General features: G+C 43.3%; 1 protein-coding gene across 1 annotated transcript in view; it reads right to left on the reverse strand.

Annotated features, from left to right (window-relative positions):
- Window positions 1–977: 977 nt before the first annotated feature.
- The window catches only part of LOC109933737 (parathyroid hormone/parathyroid hormone-related peptide receptor-like), a 108,098-nt gene continuing 85,800 nt past the window's right edge, over window positions 978–23,275 (reverse strand). Inside the window, exons 10-12 of the mRNA XM_048614382.1 lie at window positions 21,344–21,485; window positions 11,787–11,828; window positions 978–1,346 (exon numbers count right to left, since the gene is read on the reverse strand). Of these exons, the coding sequence (XP_048470339.1) occupies window positions 978–1,346; window positions 11,787–11,828; window positions 21,344–21,485 (553 nt within the window). The remainder of the gene's footprint in view (window positions 1,347–11,786; window positions 11,829–21,343; window positions 21,486–23,275) is intronic.

Genomic DNA, 23,275 nt, shown 5'->3' on the forward strand with positions numbered 1-23,275 from the left:
GTGACCGTTCTTCAAACATAGACCAGGTTATGAATGTTGCCGAACAATTGAAAGGTGAGTGATATTCTAGCTGTGTATTCACTCAATATCATCTGTAGAAGGAGCAGTGGGTGAGGGTTTATCAGTTCTGAGGAAGGGTCACTGGACCCGAAACGTTAACTCTGTTTTCTCCTTCACAGAAGCTGCCAGACCTGCTGAGCTTTTCCAGCAACTTTGTTTTTGTTCCTGATTTACAGCATCCGCAGTTCTTTTGGTTTTTATTGAGGGTTTATCAGTGATCGGCACTGAGCAGTTAAGGATTATTTCTAATGATTAATAGCAAGCAGTCTTTGCTCAGCAGCAGGAATATTACTTGGCCTTGCAACTGCATTCAGCTGATGTTTATCTGACAGGGCTGTTTCATTGCAGTCAGTCTGTCAAGGAAAACAACTTGCTTCATCAGCAGAATTGCTCATGTCAGAATTAGCACCCAGCTGTGAAATCAGACTGCAGGAGCTGACATCAACATGTTTAACAAAATGCAAAACAAAGGAAGATCTGTCACCTCATCGACAAGTATTGCGGAGACAGAGTCATGTATAGGTGTTACTCTCTCAGGTTTTCCTGTTACATGCGGTAAACATATGGTGAATTTTCAAACAGAAAGCAAACTGCGATGACCCCAAACTCTGGGTTAGCGTTACGGGAGCTGATATGTCAAAGTTGACACGATATTGACAGGAATGTCCTTTTCCCCTGAATTCATTTCTGACTTCAAGCGAATAGTCACCCATTCCCCATTTACATCCAATCTTATATAGAGCACAAAATTACAAAAATTCTTGAGATACACAGACTCCAGGCTGTGGATCTTTGCGAATCCCCCCTTCATACTTGCTTAACCCTTAAACAATACTCACGAGCATTGTTGGCTCAAATGCAATGTTACTATTTATTCAATAAAGGAATGTTTCAAGCTAAAATGCAATCTATGCTTTTCATAACACTGTTTCCCATTGGTTGTGGAGAGGGGTCTTCAGCTTCTGCTGCTCTTGATTTGCAAAATCGTCCTTGCCCTCCACCTTCCTCGTGATGCTGTCCAGGGTTGGAGAAGGCAGTGAGTTGTCTGACTGAGAGGTGTTTGTGATGTAGGCAGGCAGCTTAGAGAATGAGGGCAGCAGCGGTACAGAGTGTCTGGTGTTTGTGTGCAGGGTGGACACTCCTCTGGTGGCCAGGCTGGTGCTGATACTATTGGTGGCGTGAGAGGTCACTGCTACATAAGGGCAGCTGCTGCCAGTTCGCATGTTCTGATTGAAGTTTAGAGCAACATTCCTCCTGAACCAGGATTTCTTTATTTCTGCCTGGACCTGGTGAGTACAGAGCACAGAATAAAACATACAGTTACAGAGCACAGAATAAAACACACAGTTACAGAGCACAGAATAAAACACATAGTTACACAGCACAGAAGAAAACAGAGCAGAGAACAGAAACTTGTTGATGGGATCACAATGTTACTGCAATCTTGTAATCAAGATTAAGAGGCCACTGAGTTGGTGGTTATACTCTTGCAACCCCTTTGAGTGTAATTGCTTTTCTCTGTAACAAACCCTCTTAACTCCAAAGCAGAACATCACTGGTTCAGGACCAGTAGTGCTCACTGGATTTAGTTGGATATTGAATTAATGTGCTTCTTGGCTTGCCGTAGTCAGATGACCAGTCCCACATGAGGCCCTCACTGCAGGCATGCAGCTAGGGAGTTCAATTAAAGACAGAATACAAGCTGCACTGTGCTCCATGAATGTTTACAATGGTGTCAGCAGTGGAGCTGAGATTGAGAGTTGAAGAGCTGTAATGGAAGCACAGCTAAGGGCAGGGACAGAAATCACAGACCTCAGAGCTGCTCCAGGCCCAGGTCTTCAGGCCCAATCGCAGCCCCAACCTGAGCTCAATGCCCCTGCACCCTGTCCTGAGCACTGTGGGCCCCTAGAGTCCTGTGACCTGGTTATTGAGTCTTGATGTTCCCTCTGTCCTGAACTGAGCACAGCGATTAAAAATGGAATGCAGAAATGTTCAAAGCTGCCGAAAGTTACTGCAAGCCACTGACAATGATAAATGAGTAGGAAGCAAGCTGCAGGTGAATTACTGGGTGACTCCTGTCAACGTGAATGTCATTATGAAACAGAACTACTTGCAAAGCAAAAATGTAAGACTGTGACACATTTCCTGAATAAGTCTGAGCAATGTGGAGAGGCAGCTCAGGCTGTGAACTGTGTTGAAAGACCTTTCAGATGTGATAGTGAGGAGCAAAGCTGAAAATATCCACAGAAAAGTGAGCAGAAAGATCAAGGCCAAGGGACCCGTTGCCAATGTTAAGAAGAGAAACACAGAAAAACAAAGAAAGCATGTCCAGTGTGTGAAATATAGTGTTTTAACTGCGAGGAACTTAACCACTATTCCAAGTGTTTACATAGAAGAAGATAAATAAGCTTCTAAAATCTATTGAGATGATTGCAATGGAGTGGTTGGATGATGATTCTGACAAATTGAGTGTGTGTACAAGAGAGATACTGGACAAGGATTCAGACAATTCCATTGACGTCTTAGGGCAGGTTGGTAACATCAAGCGCCAAGGAGAAAACTGGTTTGTAATTATTGTGATGAAGACAGTGAAGGAAGAGAATCAAACCATGTGAAGTGCAAGGTGGACACTGATTCTTCCACTGAGCATCACAGACCCATGTGCAGTGACACCAGGAGATGATCTGAAAGACTGTGATTTCTGAATAAAAAAGGCTTTCCATCACATTTTGGGAACTGTTTTGCCTACTCCGTATTCCAAATAAATATGTCTGTGTTGTGAGGAGCTGCGCAGTTCTTGGGAAAATCAAAACAAAAAAAGTAGTCTCCAGAGTTCTGCCAGACTATAGTGCTGTCTCTCTTTCAACAAAAATGATTCCTGGTGGTTTAAGCTGAGGGTCACCTGTCGCAGGTGAAGGGAGAGGATGAGAAGGAAAGTCCTTCATGGTAACCTCTGCCTGTGTGGGAATTTAACTCATGCTGTTGGCATTGTTGCAAAGTTGGGTAGAGCACTTGTGGATTGGAAGGCAGGATGTTAGAATTTGGTGTCTGTAAAATATTGATGTTTATAAAATGATAGGGACGAAAGTAGTGTGTGGTCCCTTTAAAAGATGATGTGCTTTTTCTAGGCTTGGAGATTAAAAAAAATGTCTGTGAGCAGCTTGTGGGTTTGCAGTGTAACATTTGTATCAAAAGGCTGGAAGGTTAACAGGCCAAGCTGCAGCTTTGTTTTGTTATAAAGACAACAAGTGTTGATGTTGCCAAGTAATTTTCACCAGGCACTTCAATACTAAAAACCAATTAAATTTGAATCTGATGATTTTGACAACATAAAATCAATCCTATTGTAAGGAAGTAATATGTCATCAAGGGTACAAAAGACAGGGACAGTTGCAAGGTCGATGGACAGCAAACTGCCATCTGCTAAGAGATCAACTTTTTCAGCTCTTGGAGAAAGCACCATCGAAATAAAGGTACTGCAGCACTCTTCGTTAATTTTCCTGACAGAAAATCAATGGAAAAAACATAGAACATTCCGGAAGGTGTAACCCGGCTGTGATTTTGAAAGACTAAGTTCTAATTGTTTTTATTTTGGTTTATATAAGTGGGACTCGTATTTACTGGAACAGCATACCATTAGAATTTTGTTTTATTTGAGAACAGTTAGTAGTTAGAGGTGAATTGTTTGGTTTGTTAATAGTTCAGTTAATTTGTTCACTGTTAGAATTAGATAAATAAATTGTTACTTGTTGATTATAGAATGATTGTCAGGAGTTTATTTCATTTAACGACTCCTTTATAATAGATTGGGGGGTGAGAGGCAGGTTATAACACTTTTCACACCTCTTTTAACTGATTATAGGGCAAGGCACGCCTCTCTGGGTGTTTTGGCTTTAGTTATTGGGGCGGGCAGGAGTCGACTTCCATTTTATAACAGCATCACTCTGAATTGCAAGCCAACTGAGCTAACTAACACTCTTGGGAAGATATCTGTTGCATAGAAAATGGGTAGCATTCAATTTCTTGATCCTGTTCAACAATTCAACTGTACAACGGTTGGTCTGTAGAACCACAGAGTTATGGAAAGGTTACAGCACAGAAAATTGCTGTACTAGCCAGAAAAATTGAGCCATCCATCCTATTCCCACCTTCCAGTGCCCTGATCCATAGCCTTATAAACTATAATATTTTGGGTGCAGATCCAGGTAGCTTTGAAATGACTTGAGATTTGATGGTACAAACAAGGACCAGGAATAGAACATTTTGCTCTTGACCCTGCTCCACCATCCAATAGGATCATGGCTAATCTGATTGTAACTGCAGAATCACATTCCTGCCTACCCCTGTTAACATTTCACCCCTTGCTTAACAAAAGTCTAATCACCTCTGCCTTAAAAATATTCAAAGACTGCTTTTAGCCATGCAGAAGAATTCATAGAGTGTATTCAGAACAGTTTCTGAGAAAATAATGTTGTGGGTCCAACTGGGGATCAGGCCATTTTGAATAATGGATTTGATGATGTGTAATGAGGCAGGTTTAAATAATAATGAGTAAAATATCCCCAAGGGGACACTGACCATTACATGGTAGAATTTAGCATTCAGTTTGAGGACGAGGAGCATGGGTTGGAAACAATTGTACTGAACTTATGTAAGGGTAATTACAAAGGAATGAGGGCACAGCTAGCTGGAGTGAACTGAGAAAGGAGTTCAGCAGCGAAGGCAGTGAAGGAACAATGACAGATATTGAAGAAGACAGTTCATAGCAAAGAAGAATTCTAGGAAGGGGTAACCCAACCATGATTAACCAGGATGTTAAAGACAAGGGGATCTTGGTTAACCTGGCCAGTGGGCCAAGGAAAGGCAGATAAATGCAAGGTGTTGCATTTAGGAAAGACAAACCAGGACAGGACTTGCACATTTAATGATAGGGCCTTGGAGAGTTTTGTCTAACAGAGAGACCTTGGAGTGCAGATATGTAGGTCCTTCAAAGTGGCATCATAGGTAGACAGGGTAATGAAGAAGGCATTTGGCATGCTTTCCTTCATCGGTCAAAGCATTGAGTACAGGAGTTGAGAGTCAATACAGTGTGGAGCTGGAACAGCACAGCAGGTCAGGCAGCGTCAGAGGAGCAGGAGAGTCGATGTTTTGGGTTTACACCCTTCATCGGGACTGGGAAGGGGGAAGGGTGCTGGGAAATAAATAGGAAGAGGAGGGTTGGGCCTGGGGGAAGGTAGGTCGGATGGTGATAGGTGGATGCAGATAGGGGTAGAGGGGATTGGTCAGTGGGAAGGGTAGGGTGGATAGTTGGGAAAGAAGATGGGAAGGAGGTGGGGATGAGAGGGAGGGTTAGACATGGGATGAGGCTGGGTGTGGGGAGATTTTGAAACTCTTATCCCCCACCTCCCTGACCTGACACAACCTGTCCGTCTTCTTTCCCACCTATCCACCCCACCCTTGCCACTGACCAACCCCCAATACCCCTACCTGCATCCACCTATTACCATCCCACCTACCTTCCCCCAGGCCCATCCCTCCTCCCTCTATTTATTTCCCAGCTCCCTTCCCCTTCCCAGTCCTGATGAAGGGTCCTGACCTGAAACATCGACTCTCCTGCTCCTCTGATGCTGTGTTCCTCCAGCTCCACACTGTATTGACTCTGACTTCCAGCATCTGCAGTTCTTGCTATCACAGGAGTTGACATATCATGGTATAGCTGTACAAGACTGGTTAGGCATCTTTTGGAGTACCGCATGCAGTTCTAGTTGTCCTTTAATAGAAACGACGTTATTAAACTGGAAAGGGTGCAAAAATGAATTTTAAGGATATTACCAAGACTGGAAGGTTTGAGATATATTGAGAGGTTGGATAGGTTGGGAATTTTTTCCCTGGTGCGTAGGGGGCTGAGGGGTGACCTTATAGAGGTTTATAAAAACATAAGGGGCATAGATAAGGTGAATAGCCACGGTCTTTTCCCCAGGGTAGGGGCATTCAAAACTAGAGGGGCACATGTTTAAGATGAGAGAGGAAAGATTTAAAAGGGACCCGAAGGGCAACTTTTTCACACAGCGGGTGGTACATATATGAAACAAACTGCCAGAGGAGGTGGTAGAGTGGGCTACAATAACAACATTTAAAAAACAGGTGGATAATGAAAGAAAAGGTTTAGAGGAATGTGGGCCAAATGTAGACAAATGGGACTAGAATAATTTAGGAAACCTAGTCGGCATGGCCAAGTGGGGCCGAAGGGCCTGTTTCTGTGTTGTACACCTCTATGACTCTACCTTGAAGGTACAGTTGAGGCTTAGTGACAGGATGATTCTCAGCCTTAGAGGACTCAGAGTCACCACAGTGACAAAAGCTAGAGATCTGGAATTCCACAGATTAGACACCAATATAAGCCACGCATCTCAGCAGGAGCAGGGTGAGAGCTCGGATGAGTATCCCAAACACTCCAGAAGAGATTGACAGTGTTGCACAGGCCACATCAATTGAAAAACATTCAAACAAACAATGTGAGACAGACAGACTCCAAGTGCAGGAGTGCAAAGGAAACCTAAAATCAAAGTCACAAGATGATAAGATTGGCTTGTCAGACGTGGTGAATGCTAAAGGAAAGATGTGTCTAAGGCAACAGAGCAAACCGGCAGAATCAGCTGGGAGCATTTTGAAACCAAACCAGGGAGCGCATCACTCCAACCAGCAGACCTTGGAGGAAAAGCCAACAACTGCATGTGCACCATCACAAGATCAAACATTTTAAAGGTGATGTGCACCATGTGTGTAAAGAGACTGACAAAAGAGGGACTCATTAGAATAACATAAAACAATGAACTACAGATGCCGGAAATCTGAAACAAAAACAGAAATTACTGGAGAAATTCAACAGGTCTGGCAGCATCTGTGGGGAGAAAGCAAAATTAAAGAATTTAGTTTTATTCCCCTGCGCCCCCATTTCAATGAATTTTGTGTGTGACGTGAGGTTGAACTCTTTTGTTGCCTTTGCCACCGTGCCCATTTCTTTGGACAGGAGTCCTGTCCCCATCCCACTGACCCCTTCCCTTGCCTCCGATACTCTCCTTCCACCTGGACCCTTCTCTTTGCCCTTTTACCTGCACCTGACCCTCTGTGCATCGAGAACTGTCGACATGACATCGATTGCCCTAATTTCTCTGACTCCCTTACCCATTGGGACCTATCTCCCTCTGAATTGACTGCACTCCATGCTCTCAGATCCTGAATTTGTAATCAAGCTGACTGACAAGGATGGTGCTGTCGTTGCCTAGCATACTAACCTCTACATTGTGGAGGCTGAGTGCCAGCTTTCAGATACATCCTCCTATCTCTCCTTGGACTTGACTCCACCATTGAACATCAGGCTATTGTGTCCACCTCTTCTTCTCAGGGGATCTATTAGCCTCCCAGTTCTTGGTCTCCTAACCCCATAGAGCCCACTTCTACATCCTTATCAAAATCCAGAACCAGAGCTGCCTGGGCAGATGCATTGTTTCTGCCTACTCCTGCCAAACAGAACTCAACTCTTCCTACATTGACTCAATTTTTTTCTCCCCTTGTCCAGTCCGTCCCCACTTAAATCTATGATTCTTCTGATGCTTTATGTCAGTTTCAAAATTTTCAGAAAGGATCATTAGCTCCCATTTCTGACAATTGGTGGTGGGGTGCCACCCACCAGACATATATTCCCCACCCCTCCCATGTCAGCCTTCCACAGGGACTGTTCTCTCTGGCACACCTTTGTCCACTCCTCTTCCACTCCCAATATCTCCCCACACCTCCTCGATACCAACAGCAGAAGGTGTAATACCTACCCATTTACTTCCTCACTCCTCAATATCCAAAGCCCCAGACCCACCTTCCAGGTGAAGCAGCACCTTATCTGCACTTCACTCAATTTAATCTACAGTATTTTACGATGTGGTCTCCTCTACCCTGGGGAGATGAGGCACAGACTGGGCGATCACTTTGCAAAATACCTATGTTCTGGTTGTAAAAAAAGACTCTGAGCTTCCAGTTGCCTGCCACTTCAACACACCACCCTGTTCTGTGGCCAACATCTCTTTCTCAGGCTTGCTGCAGTGCTCCAGCAAAGCTCAGCACAAGCTGGAAGAATAGCACCTCACTTTCTGCTTGGGGACCCTGCAGCCTTCGGGAATGCCAGCAAGGTGGTAGCAGGGTAAGTTGCTCCATTTGGAGCTCCGCTCTGCTCACCAGTTTTCTTTCTCTTTCTTTCTATGTCCTTCCTTTTGTTTTTCTCCCTTTTTCTCTTTTCCTCTGTATTAATTCTATCCCCACCCCACCCCTTTTACCTACTTACCTATGGAGTCGGGAAGGACCTGGATCGTGACTGGGAACTACATGGTGGGAGCTGAATGTTCAGGTTGTGTCCTGCAGCGATGGCGGATCGAGCGTGGGCCGGAGCGATGACGATGGATCAAGAGTGGGCCGGTGAGAGTGGGCCGGAGAGGCAGCAATGGTGAGAGCAAGCTGGTGAGGCAGTCCAGAGTGGGACACTGGCAGTGGCATGGCGAGGGCTGGAAAGCCCAGAGCAGGACTACGGCAGTGGGAAGGAAAGTTAGACTCTCTTAAGTTATTTTTTCTTCTTATCCTATTCTAAGTTAATGTGAATGGTGCCATGTATGTACAATGAAGGTACACACTTTTCACTGTATTTTCACTTTGAATACACATGACAATAAATGATTCAATTCAATTCAATATCGAGTTCAATAATTTTAGATCCTGAACACATTCTCCCATGTACTTTACCCATCCCCACAGGCCAGAACTTGTCATGACTTTCAGCACAGCCACCCCATTTTCACCTAGTCATTTCTTCTTCCCTGACTTACTATTTACCATTCCTTTCTTTGTTTAATTTTCTTCCCCCACTCTGGGCTTTGTTTCCACCCAACCCCTCACTCCTTTTTCACCCCCTGTCATCAGCATAAAACCACCCTTTCCTAGTTTGTATCAATTCTGAAGAAAGGTCATCATACTCAAAATGTTAACTCTATTTTCTCTCCCCAGATGCTGCCTGACCTGCTGAGTTTCTCCAGCAATTTCTGGTTTTGTTTCTCATTAGAGTAATGAACAGTTTTGCTGATGCACGGGAAAGGTTGTTTGCAAAATGGGTAACTCTCACAGTGTAAGTGCAGTGTGTGCAAATTCCTTTTTATCTTTTTTTTATATGAAAAGGGGACGTTTGGATGAAAACGTAAAATCATACAAATGTGCTTTATGCATGACATAGTCATATAGCTAATGCCACGAAGCGCACTCACTGCAGGCAACCATCTCACAGGAAGCTCCGATAAAAACAGAGAGCACATAGTGTAGTGCAGGAACACAGGGCCCCATGTCCCAGGCAGACTGCCGCATACACAATGTCTCCAGACTCACTGTCCCAGACATAATGTCCCAGAATCATGGTACCAGACTTGCTGACCCAGACAAAACATCCCAGACACAGTGTCCCCACACTCACTGTACCAGACAAACCATCCCAGACATAATGTCCCAGATGCACCGTTCCAGACTCACTGTCCCAGACAGACCATCCAGACACAGTGTCTCCAGACTCACTGTCCCAGACTTACTGTACCAGACTCGCTGTCTGAAATATACTGTCCCAGATTCATTGTCCAAGACCCGCCATCCCATAGTCATAGAGATCTATAGCACAGAAAAAGGCCAGTCGACTCATCGCGTCAACACTGTTCCAAAACATCCACGTAATTATTCCAATTTCATTTTCCAGCACATGGCCTTGCATGGCTTGGCATAGTAAGTGCAAATCTAAATATAGAGGTTATGAGGGTTTCTACCTTTACCACTCTTATAGGCAGTGAGTTCCAGTTTCCCATCACATCTCCTACAAAATTCCTGCCCCTTATCGTAAAACTATGTCCCAGAACATTGATTGCTCCATCAAGGTTTTTTCACGTCTACTCTACCTTTTCCCCTCATAATTACATACATCTCAATCATGTCCCTGTAATGTTTGGAATGAGATCAGCCAGGTGGATCTCATGCAATATGAGCTCCCTGATTGGGCTGTTAACCTGGTCCAATCAGATAATCCTGGCTGACAGATATAAACAGGAGTGTCAGGGGTTCTGCTCATTCCCAGGAGCCATCTCTGTGCTAGCTGGGTCAGTGTCATGTAGTATGCACGTGTAAATAAAGGGTGAATTGGTGACAGCATACAGACCTTTGCGGAATTATTTTAGTCCCCTCTCAATCTCCTCTGCTCCAAGGAAGACGCCAGTCTGTCCAGTCTCTCTAACTGAAACTCGCCAGTCCAGGCAACATCCTTATAAATCTCCTATGTACCCTCTCCTGGTGCTATCACATCCCTTCTATAATGTGGATTTACAGTTCCATCATAACCTCCCTGCTCTTAAACTTCATGCCTCAGCTAATAATGGCAAACTTCCCTTATGCCTTATTAACCACTTTATCTGTCTGTCCTGATACCTTAAGGCACCAGTATATATGCACACCATGGTCCCACTGATCCTTGGTGCTTTGCAGGGTCATATTGCTCATCATGTATTCCCTTAACTTGTTTATCTGAATTGAGTTCCATTTGCTACTAATCAACTCATTTGACCAGCTATCCTCCCCACTTATTTACTACAATTTTTTGTATCATCTGTGAACTTACTGATCAACCTCCCTACATTCAAGTCTAAATCGTTTATATAAACCACAAACAGCAAGGGCCCCAAAAGTGACCCCTGTGGGACCCCACTAGACCCCCACTAGACACAGACTTCCAGTCTGAAAAGCTCACCCCAATCATTAGTCTCTGCTTTCTCTCATTCAGCCAATTGTGGATCTAATTTACCAAAAGGCTTTCTTTGCTTTCAGTCTCCCATGCAGGACCTTATTGAAAAGCCTTGCTGAAGTCCAGGTAGACTACATCAAATGCATTGCCCTCAGCTACACACACTGTCCCAGACAAAATGCTTGAATATTCTAAAAAATTGGCTTCTGGGCCACACATTCTCTGTAATGGGTGGAATTTTGATTTGTCTTTCAATAATGTCTCATTGATGTGAACCCACAGTTTGTAAGCATTGAAGTTATGAAAGCCTTTACTGCAGAAGGCTAATAAGGTTGGGTCATTAAGTATATTCAGCAATGCGATAGGCACATTTTTAATGCAAACCAAGAGTTATAGGGAAATGGCAGGAAAGTGGAGTTGTGGGATATCAGATCAGCCATTATCACATTGAATGGTGGAGCACACAGCAGTGGGCTGGATGGCTCCTATGTCCTCTGATCTTATCATCTTAACAGGGCTTGTTGTTACAGATCTGTGTTATCTGTCATAAATCAACAAATGGCTACAACTCATTGGTTGAATTACAGAAAATGCTGGAAGTACACAACAGTCCGGTTAATGCTTGCACAGAAAAACAGCAGATTCCTGTTTCAGGAATGGGCCAGACATTAAGAATGTACAGGGAAAGGTTAAATTGCAAAGTCCTGCACATTAATATTGCCTCTGACACAGGAAAATGTCAGGAACAAAATTAGACAGAATTTGGTATGCAGCTACATAAAGGCAAGTAGACAATTTTTTTTTCTCAAAGAGGTAAATTTTTAACCAGTGTGCTAATAAATATTGAGGCATTGATGTTCTTTCCAATATTTTCTGGTTTGCAGAGTTTTCTTTACCTGAAACTTCAGTGACTCACCTCCCCATTGCAGAAACAGTAAATAAAAGCAACAAAAAAGCCCTGTTGGGAAAAAAAACAAAATCATTATCAGAATCATCAAATAGCACAGAAGAACATTCAGCCCACTGAATTGTGCTAACTCAAAGAGTAAGCCAGTTGCTTCCCTCCCTGCCCAAACATTATTTTCCTGTGCCCTTGCATGTTTTTCTGCTGTATTTCTCCAATTCTACCTTCAGAGCTAAGATTGAACCTGCATCTACCATCTTATCAGACAGGGTATTCCAAATCTTAACCACACATTGTATAAATTCATTTCTCTTCAAGCCAGAACAATATATTAACATGGCTCTTCTACCAATAACCTTGAAACTGTGCCTCAGTAATCAACCCTTCAAATCATTGGAAGCTATTTCTCTCAATTTACTTTATTTAAACTCTTTATGATTTGAATCCTTCATTCAGGTCTGTATTTTGCTTTCTCTGTCCTAAAGAGAACAATCCCAGGTCCTCCACTGTAACTACATAATCCCCTCATCTCCGGAACCATTCCAATAAAAATCATCTGCACTTCCTCCAAAGACATCACATCCTTGCTGAAGTATGGACACAATACTCTAGCTGGAGCTGAAATCATGTTTTATAAAACATAGAAACATAGAAAATAAGTGCAGGAGTAGGCCATTTGGCCGTTTGAGCCTGCACCACCATTCGATATGATCATGGTTGATCATGTATTCTCAGTATCCCACTCCTGCTTTCTCTCCATACCCCTTGATCCCATTAGTTACAAGGACCACATCCAGCTCCCTCTTGAATATATCTACCAAACTGGTTCCAACATCTTTCTGTGGTAGAGAATTCCACAGGTTCACAACTCTCTGAGTGGAGAAATTCTTCCTCATCTCAGTCCTGAATACCTTACTCCTTATTCTTAGACTGTGACCCCTAGCTCTGGACTTCCCCAACATTGATTATGCCCAACTTCCAGGCTTCTGTATTCAACTCTGTTTCTAAGTCCAGGAACCTGTTTAGTTTATTCACTGCTTTGTTAACCAATCCTGTCAATTTTAAAGACTTGGTTACAGCTATCTCTCCATTTAGCTTGCACTGTGATTGCTCATTCTTTCAACCAAAACCGATCATCAAATGTCCCTATCCTGCATTAAATTCCATCTACCATGTTTCCATCCATTTCCGTTTCCCCAGCCTGTCTCATTCCCCGTGAAGTATTTCACTATTTTCATCCTATTTTTATTCCAATTCTAAGTTTCACACCATCTGCAAATTTCAAAATTGTGCCTTTTCTGTGTCTTCCCGTATGTTTTTTTGTGACTATCCCTATTCATTCACCTTTCCCATATTGCCATGGTGGAGTGGATGGATCTGCCAGGAGAATGGCAGATTCCTTACAACTGTCCAGACTCTTCCTGTGGAACATGCCCAACTACAAAACAGGGGAAAAAAAAACGTGTGAAATGGAAATGATGATCTGGCAGGTTTCAGCTTCTTTTTGTTGCTTTTGCTGGCACTCCCATTGTTATGATATGTTGTTGAAATCATAATTCCCACTATACCCTCCCCACCCACCATGCTCCCCCACAGCCTCCATGCCATTACTAAAAACACCTTCCTATGGTGCACCCAATTGACCAGCAACATTCTGGTCAAATCTCATGTAGAGCCTCCTTCAATACCACCACATCAAGAGAAATGTTACTAGAAACACAGAGAATGCTGGAGAAACTCAGCAGGTCTGGAAACGTCTGTGGAGAGAGAAACATAGTTAACATTTCAAGTCCAATATAACACTACTTCATAACTATTGTTCTAATGTTCCTGAATTAGTAATGCAGAGGCCTGGTCTAATAATCTGAGTTCAAATCCCACCAAGGCAATTATGGGATTTAAATTATGTCAACTAAATAAGTCCAGAATAAAAATCTGGTATCAATAATGCTAACCAGGTAACCACTAGATTGTTGCTAAAATCTAACTGGTTTACTCATGCCCTTTAGGGAAGGAAACTGGCTGTCCTTGCCCAGTCTGATCTATTTGTGACTCCAACAATGAGGTTGACTGCTTTCTGAAATTGCTCACCTCAGTTGTTCCCAAACTGCTACCAAATTTCTAAGCGTGAAACATGTTGAACCACCTGGCACCAAATTAAGCACTGGATTGGGATGACAAAGAGCACAATCTGTCCATTCTATCCTGCTGCATTCTCCTTACTAACATCTGGGACCTAGTGCCAAAACTAGAGGAACTGTTAGACAGACTGATCAAGCAATAGTCTGATATAATCACACTCACATATTCACTCTTACCTTAGGTCCCAAACTCCTTCATTACCATCCCCAGGTATGCCCTGCCCCACCGGCAGGACAGGTCCAGTGCAGTGGTGTACAGTCAGGTGGTAGTTGCCCTGGGAGTCCTCAACATTGAGACCAGACCCCTGAAGTCTCATGGCAGGAAGTCTGACATGGGCAAGGAAACCTCCTGCTGATTTCAACCTACTTACCTCCCTCAGCTGATGAAACTCCTCCATGTTGAACAATAATTGGAGGAAGCACTGAGGGTGGCAAGGGCACTGAATGGGTGGGGGATTTCAATGTCCACAACCAGAGTGGCTCAGCAACAGCACTACTGATTGAGCTGGCCGGGTCCTAAAGGACTGGGTCAGTGGTACATGGCAAAGGAACCATAAAGAGGGAAAAACGTACTTGACCTCATCCTTATCGATCTGCCATGACAGTATCGGTAAGAAGGACCACTGCTCAGTCCTTGTGGAGACAAAGTCGGTCTTCGCATTGAGAATATCGTGTTGTGTGACACTATCACCATGCTAAATGGGAAAGACCTGGAACAGACCTAGCAAATCAAGACTGGGCATCCATGAGTCACTGAGGGCCATCAGCAGCAGCAGAATTGTACTTCAACACAATCTTCAACCTCATGGCCCAGCATATCCCCCACTCAACCAATACCATCAAGCCAGGGGGATACGCTGGTTCAGCGGAGAGTGCAAGAGGGCATGCCAGGAGCAGCACCAGGCATACATAAGAATAAGGTGTCAACCTGGTGAAACTATAACACAAGACAACTTGTGGGCCAAACAGCATAAGCAGCATGCAATAAGCAGGGCTAAGTTCTCCCACAACCAATGAATCAGATCTACACAACTGACAGAGGAGTTTCTGTGAACATTACATGCCCAACGATAGGGGAGCCTAACACATCATTTGATACAAGCATTTAACACAAAGCTGACAACAGGCTTGTGAGCAAAGTTAGGTCTCATGAAATAAAAGGGACAGTCGCAACATGGATACAAAATTGACCAAGATACTGGAAACAGTAAGAGTTAATGGAAGGTTCTCAGGCTGGAGGAAAGCTTGCTGTGGAACTTCCCAGGGTCAGCGTTGAGGACGTTGTTTTTTCCAATAGATATTGATGACCTCATTCAGAGAACACAATTTCAGAGAATGCAGAATCTATGAAAATTGGCAGCTTTTTGCACTGTGAGGAAAATAGTATAGACCTTCAAAAGGTTACAGACAGATTGGCGAGATGGGCAACAAATGGGAAATGAAGCTCAATGCAGAGAAGATTCATTTTGATAGGAACAGCTTGGAGGGCCAATGTAAAAGAGCATACAATTTTAAAGGTGACAAAGAGATGCTGGGAAATAAATGGGTCATTCTCACATTGGCAGGCTGTGACTAGTGAGGTACGACAAGGAGCAGTATTTCGGCCCCAGCTATTCTCAATATATATAAATGATTCAGAAGTGACAACAAAATGTAACATTTCCAGATTTGGGGATGACACAAAGCTAAGTGGGAATGTGTGTGGTGAAGAAGATGTAAAGCATCTTCAAGAGGATTTGGACAGGTTTAGTGACTAGGCAGGAACATGGCAAATGGAATATAATGTGGTAGATATGCAGAGTGTTGTATTAAATAGTAAGAGATTGTAACGTCTAGATATACAAATGGATCCAGATGTCCTTGTCAGTAAGTTTACTGAAGGCTAATATACAGGTGCACCAAGCTATTAGGAAGGTTAATTGAACATTAGCTTTTATCACTGAAGATTTGAGTACAGGAGCAGTGAAGTCTTGCTTCAATTGTATAGGAGCTTGGTTAGACTGCACCTGGAGTACTGTGTGCAGGTTTAGTCTCCTTATCTCAGCAAATGTATTGTTGCCATCCAGACAGTGTAATTAAGGTTCACCAGATTTGTTCCCAGGATGGCAAGACTGTCCTATGAAGGGAGATCGGGTAAACTGAGCTTGTATTCTCTAGAACTTCAAAGAATGAGAGGTGATCTTGTTGAAACTTAGAAAATGCTGAAAGGAATAGACAGGGTAATTGCAGGTAAAATGTTCAAATAAGGGGGATGCCACTTACTACTGAAAGGAGGAAAAACTTTCAGCTCAAAGGGTTGCGAGTATTTGGAATTCTCTAACCTGGAGGGGTGTGGAAGCTTAGACTTTGAGTATATTTAAGGCAGAGATTGATAGATTTCTGTTACCAGTGGCATATTGAGTCATAGAGTCATACAGCATGGAAACAGGCCCTTTGGTCCAACCAGTTCACGCCAATTGTGTTCCCAAACTAAATTAGTTCCACCTGCTTGCACTTGTTCCATATCCCTCTAAACGTTTCCTACTCGTCAACTTATCCAGATGTCTTTTAAGTGTCTCAAACCCTCCATTCCTGGCAACATCTTGGTAAATCTTTTCTGAGCCCTCTTCCGTTTAATAATATCCTTCTAATTACAGGGGAACAGAACTGCACACAGTATCCCAGAAGAGGCCTCATCAATATCTTGTACAACCTCAACATGACGTCCCAACTCCTATACTGAAAGGTCTGAGCAATGGAGGCAAGCATGGGTAAGTGCATTCTTAACAACCCTGTCTACCTATAATGGGGTAATGGGACGGGTAAAAGGCATTGAAGTGTTTGATCAGTGGTGATCATATTGAATAGTGGGCAGGCTTGACCGTCCAATTGGCCTACTCCTGTTCTTATATTCCAATGAAATGCAGGAAAGAGGAACTAGGTTATTAAAGGTGGTAGGAGAGGTTGAGAGGATGCTTAATAAGTATTCAATATCCTGGGTTTCTTTTACAAGGTGCTTAGACTACAAGAATGAGGAGGTGATGTTGAACTTGTATGAGATACCGTACTGTGTACAATTCTGGGCATCACCCTTTAGGAAGGATGTGAAGTCAATTAGAGAGGGTGTGGAAAAGATTCATGAATATGGTTCCAAGATGAAGAACTTCAGTTATGATGATCAATTGCAGAAGTTAGAACTGCTTTCCTTGGAGAAGAGACAGCTGTGGAGAAACTTAACAGAGGTGTTCAAAATCTTGAGGTCAAAAATCACATGACGCGAGGTTATAGTCCAACAGGTTTATTTGAAAACAACAAGCTTTCGGAGTCTCGCTCCTTCTTCTGAAAACTCGCCTCATTAACTACCTACCACACCCATGGTGCCCCTCTTGTCTACAGCTAGTCCAATTCTCCCACACACACTATGGCAGGAGGTACTCACCACTGTCCAGGATAGCCCAGCTTATACCAGCATTCCTCGTGCCCATGCCTTATATGAAACACTAATGTGCACCAGTCAAGCAGGTAGCAGTCTGAGGCTGCCCAACATGCACTGTAGTGCTGCTTTGCTGCATTAAAGTGTGACTGGTGTTTGGTGAATTAGGGAGTCTCAGGGGATGAGTTTTAAGGAATAACTAAATTTAAGAGCTAATTTTCAATCCAAAATCTAGTTTGTTCTTTAATTTAACTGATCAGTCCTTCCTTTTCTCTCATTGGTGTGTACTTCTGCTTTTTAATACAAAATAAAGGTGTTAGGGAAATTGGAAAGGGGGAAGAGTGGCCTGAAGGTTACAGAGCATTGGAGGTGAGAGTGAGAGTGAGAACGAGAGCGAGAGAGTGAGAGAGTGAACGAGAAAAAAAATCTGGCAAGGAGTAGCTGAGCAGAGCAATGGGAAAGCTTTCAACGAAGCAGCCCTATGTTACTTTCACTCAATTCAGAGGCAGAGCTCCTGAGGTGACATCAGGATACACATGTGACATGACGCATGTGGAAGCTGTTAACTGGGTAAGTACAGACATTGAGTATTTGTGCTACTATTATCGCTTACAGTTTGTAAAGTCTTTATTTTGTGGTTTATAGATTGTAAGGGCTATGTTCTGTTTTAATGAGCTCCAGGGAAGATGGGCCCACAGATAATTGGTATTGTTTGATTTTAAGAGTCCTTTAAAGATTTAATGTAAAAGGATAATTCATGACAGGAGAGTTTAAGCCCATGGTATGCTTCTTCTGCTCTATGTGGGAAGCTGGGAATATTTTCTGTCTCCGAGATCAAGATGCGTATAAGAACTGTCTCCAGCTGCAGCCCTGGAAACCTGGATTTCGGAGCTGCAGTGTTGGGTGGGGACGCTGGAGCATCTGTAAAGATGAAGGAATAGTGGATAGCACAGATAGAGAGGTGGTTACACTGCAGGCAGAAAGCAAGTGGGCGATCAAGATGCAGAGTAAGAGGACTAGACAGGCAATGCAGGAATCCTCTGTGGCTATTTCCCAAAAAAACAGATAAACTGCATTGGATACTGTTGAGGAAAATGGCCTATCAGGGGTAAAAAGCAACAGCCAAATTCATGGACCACAGTTAGCTCTGCTGCATGGGAGAGGAGGAGGATGTGGCAATGCAATAGTGATAAGGGATTCAATTGTAAGTGGAATAGATAGCCATTTCTGTGGCCACAGGCGTGGCCAGAATGGTATGTTACCTCCCTGGTGTGTTAGGATCAAGGACATCTCAGAGCAGCTGTATGGCATTCTGGAGCGGGTGGGTGATACACATTGGTACCAATGACATAAATAAAAAAAGGGATGAAGTCCTAAAAGCCAAATATAGGGAGTTAGGAACATTGAAAGGTGGGACTTCAAAAGTAGTGATCTCAGAATTACTACCACATGCTAGTCAGAATAGAAATAGCAGGATACATCAAATGAACACATGGCTGGAAGATGATGCAAGGGGAGGGTTTTAGATTCCTGGGTATTGGGATTGGTTCTAAGGGGAAGTGGAACCAGTAAAACCTAGATGGGTTACACCAGGGCAGGACCAGGACTGGTGTCCTCAGGTTAGCATTTTCTGTGATTGGCATGGGTTTAAACTAGAATGGCATGAGGGTAGGAACGTAAGCAGGGTGGCAAGGGAAGCAGAAATAAGGATAGCAATAAAAGGGAGGACAGTAAAATGCAAAAACAGTAGACAAGGTCATTAACAGCACGAGGCAAAATGGGCAATTTCTGAAGAAGGGTCTAGACCCGAAACGTCAGCTTTCCTGCTCCTCTGATGCTACTTGGCCTGCTGTGTTCATCCAGCTCTACACCTTGTTATCTCAGATTCTCCAGCATTGGCAGTTCCTGAACCAGGAACTTGTTATCTCTGAACCAGAACTAGGGGGAACTGTTCTCTAGGAAGGGGTTGATCTTTTAGGAGACAGAATGAAGATTTTGTTTTTTTTCTCTCTCAGAAGGTTATATGACTTTGGAACTCTCTGTCTCAGAAGGTGCTGAAGATGGGGTTATTGAACATTTTTGAGAGAGCTGGATATATTCTGTTAGGCAGTAGAGTCACAGGTTATCATGGCTCGTTAGGAATGTAGAATTTGGAACACAAGCTGGTTAGCCATCATTTTATCGAATAATGGAGCACGTTTGAAGAGTCAAGTGGTCCCTGTTTATTCCTATTTCATATGAATCTGTTCAGATAGGAATTGGAATTTCTGTGATAGTATCCTCATTTAATGTCCCCCTATCAAAATCCTGGATATTACCACTGACCTTAAACTAAATTGGACCAGCTATATAAATATGGCTGCAGGAGCAGGTCAGGGACTAAGAATTCTGCAGCAAATAATTCATTTCCCAACTTTCCCAAGTCAGTACAACATCTACAAGGCACAAGTCAGGAGTGTGATGTAATAAACACCACTTAATGCGTGGATGGATACAACTCCAACAGCACTCAAGATGCGCAAAACCATTCATGAAGCAACTGGCATGATCAGCGCTACATCCACTATTTCCAAGATTCATTCCCTCCACCCCTGACATTCAGCAGCAGCAGTGTGAACCTCCAAAAGATACACTGCAAAAATTCACCAAGGCTCCTTGGACAGAACCTCTACCATCTAGAGGACAAAGGTATCAGATGACAGGGAACACCACCATGTGCAAGTTCCCCTACATGCCTCTCATCACCACTCTGACTTGGAAATATGTCGCCGTTCCTTCAGTGTCATTGGGTCAAAATCCTGGAACTCTGACCCTAACAGCATGGTAGGTGTATGGACATCAAAGGTGGCACACTGTTTCAAGAAGGCACCACGCCTTCTTCAGGGCAATTAGAAACGGGCAATAAATGCTGGTCTAGCTGGTGCTGCCCACATCCTGTTAATGAATAATTTATAAGATCACATTCCTCCATAGAGGCTGTTCACATCTCATTTGTGTTTAGATAACTTGTAGAATGGAATGACAGTAGTATAGAACGGTTACTGAATAAAGAAGATGATTCTGTCCATCATGTTTATGCTAGTCCTCTGCCAAAGCAACTTACTTAATCCCATTCTCCCACCTTTTTTCCCATTAGCATTGTAATTCATTTCTGTTCAGATAATGATAGAATCATATATTTGAAATACCAAATTGATCTGCCTAGATCAGACCCTTCGGAAGGGGAGACTGTGGCCTAATTGTTAAGTCAATGGATGAATATTCCAATGCTCTGGTGATTATGGGTTCAAAAGCCCAGTAAGCAAGCAAATTACATTTAAATGAATGCATCTGGAATTGAAAACTTAACAGTCACATGATTTTCATGATTGAGATATCAATTATCATCCAGACCCATCTGGTTCACTAACGTGCTTTAAGGAAAGAATTTGCCATCCTTACCTAGTCTGGTGTACATGTGACTCCAGACCCACAGCAGTTTGGTTGACTTTTGACTGCCCTCTGAAAAATCCCAGAAAGTCACTTAGTTGAAGGGCAAATAGGTGACAGTGTTCACCTTACCAATGACATCCACATCATATGAAAGATCCTGATCTTAGGCACTTTTTGTACGAGAGGCTTTTCCTACTGGTTGCTTATGCCAATCACCTTCATTTTATGCCATCTGCTTCTTGTTTCTTCCACCATTGGCAACAGTTTAACTCAAGCTACTCTGTTCATGCACCTCATGATTTGAGGTTGAGATAGATTAGATGGGCAGAGTGTGATCAGGGAATACAGAACCCAAAGAACAGAAGTGGGAAGTGAGAAGTGATCTGAATGCCTAGGTCCTAAAATCAGGGCTTGAATCTCAGAACTTAGTTCCCAGCACTCAGAGCCCAAGGCTCAAAGTCTGGTGCCCTGAAACCACTGTTGAAGTGCCTATATATTAGAGCACGGAACCTGAAGCCAGAGATAGGGGAAACCAGATCTCAAACCAACATCCAGTGCCCTGAATCCTGCATTCAGACACATACCTGTGAGGAGTTGAAGAGCATCTCATAATGCATTTGGATCTGCCAAAGGATTCCGGACACCTCAGAGTAGGGCATCGCCGTGAAAATCACATAATGGACCCCAAACAATGGCATAAGTACAAGTGTGGACTTCAGCAGTTTCCTTTAAGAGAAACAAAACCAACTGAAAGACAGAGTGAATGGCAGAGTGAGTTATATCTGACCAGAAGCTGCAGCTCCAACATCAACGTACAGAGTTCACGATCCAGAGTCCAAAGCCAATGACCGAACACTATTCTGACAAGTTTCTCTTTGTGTGTCAGGGCAACTGTGTCTGTGTGTGTGTGTGTGTGTGTGTGTGTGTGTATATGTGTGTATGTGTGTGTGTGTGTGTCTGTGTGTGTGTGTGTTGACAGCTGCCCTGGAATGCGAACAATGCACACTGTCAAACAGTCCCTGGGCAAAATCTCAAGTTGCCTTCAGCTCTTTGTGAACATCCTCCTGCTCTAAAAGGTATCACAACTTGTTCCATGTTTTGTGCATTTGAATGTTTTACATGGCTTAGGGCTTGAGAAACATTCAGAGAGCACTGAGGCACCATATAAGACTGTTCAAACCAGAATTTCATTCGGAAGATTTGGTGTATTATTAAAATGGAATGCCATACAAAAAACAGAAAAGGTCTGGTAGCACTGTGATTGAAAAACAGCACATGTCAAACATTACTTCGAACTATTTAGGTTATGTTTCATGATTAATGGGGAATCGTTACAAAATCTTGGACTCTGAGCAGCTGATAGAAGGAAGCAGAGTGCTTTGTGCCTCAGATGCTCATGTGTTTTTTGATGAAGGTGGTGGGAAATGGATACTGCAGATCAAGAGCTGGACAGCGGTAATATGGATTAGCCTGGCACATGGGGAAGATTTAAAGGCCAGTTGACTAGGATGGGTGGCAAAGAGAATTCTAGTGAATGGAGGGATGCGGCAATTGTGGGACATTCAGGTAAACAATAAGTTTAAACATTGGTTGAATATTTCAAATGATGATCAAGAAGTAAGGTCCATGGAATAGAGGAGAAAGAGTAGAGAGTAAAGTGTAAGTTTTTGTAGTGGGTCTAGAAATGACTCTTGAGTCAGAAAAGATTACAGACTGGAGAAAAATCCTTCAATACTGCAAGACGTTGATCTCAGAATAGTCATCTTAGCTGACAACAAAGCAGAGACTGTTGTGGTTGGTTGGCTAGCCGAGCTGGTTCATTGTTCCGCAGACGTTTCTTTACCCTGCTGGGTAACATCATCAGTGCAACCTCCAATGAAGCGCTGTTGTGTTTTCCCGCCTGTTATTTAAGCTCTGGAGTCCATTGAGCTGGATTACCTCACTTCCAGTTTTCTTTCGCAATGGAGTGTATATGGGGTTGAGTTCTATGTGTTTGTTGATGGCTTTCTTGGTTGAGTTCCACGCTTCTAGGAACTCCCGTGCCTGTCTCTGCTTTGCTTGTCCCAGGATCTTGGTGTTGTCCCAATCAAATTGGTGGTTCTCCTTATCCATGTGGATAGAGATGAGTGAATATTGGTCGTGTCTTTTTGTAGCCAATTGATGTTCATGTACTCTTGTTGTTAATTTCCTTCCTGTCTGTCCAATGTAATGTTTGTCACAGTCTCTGCAGGGAATCTTGTATATGACATTGGTCCTGTCCATAGCGGGTAGTGGGTCTTTGGTTTGGGTTAGCAGTCGTCTTAGGATTGATGAGGGTTTGTACGCTATTCTGATGCCCAGTGGTCGTAGGAGTCTTGTGGCTAGTTCCGATGTGTTCCTGATGTAAGGTAACGTGATGTGTGTGTCGAGGCGTGTGGTATCTTCCTGGTGTCGTTCGTTTAGTAGGCAACTTCTGACCCAGTTTTTTGGAATATCCACTGTCCCTGAACACGTGGAAGAGGTATTCTTCTTCTTCT

The sequence above is a fragment of the Rhincodon typus genome, chromosome 30, assembly GCF_021869965.1.
Source record: "Rhincodon typus isolate 14 chromosome 30, sRhiTyp1.1, whole genome shotgun sequence".
In the NCBI taxonomy this organism is placed as follows: Eukaryota; Metazoa; Chordata; class Chondrichthyes; order Orectolobiformes; family Rhincodontidae; genus Rhincodon; species Rhincodon typus.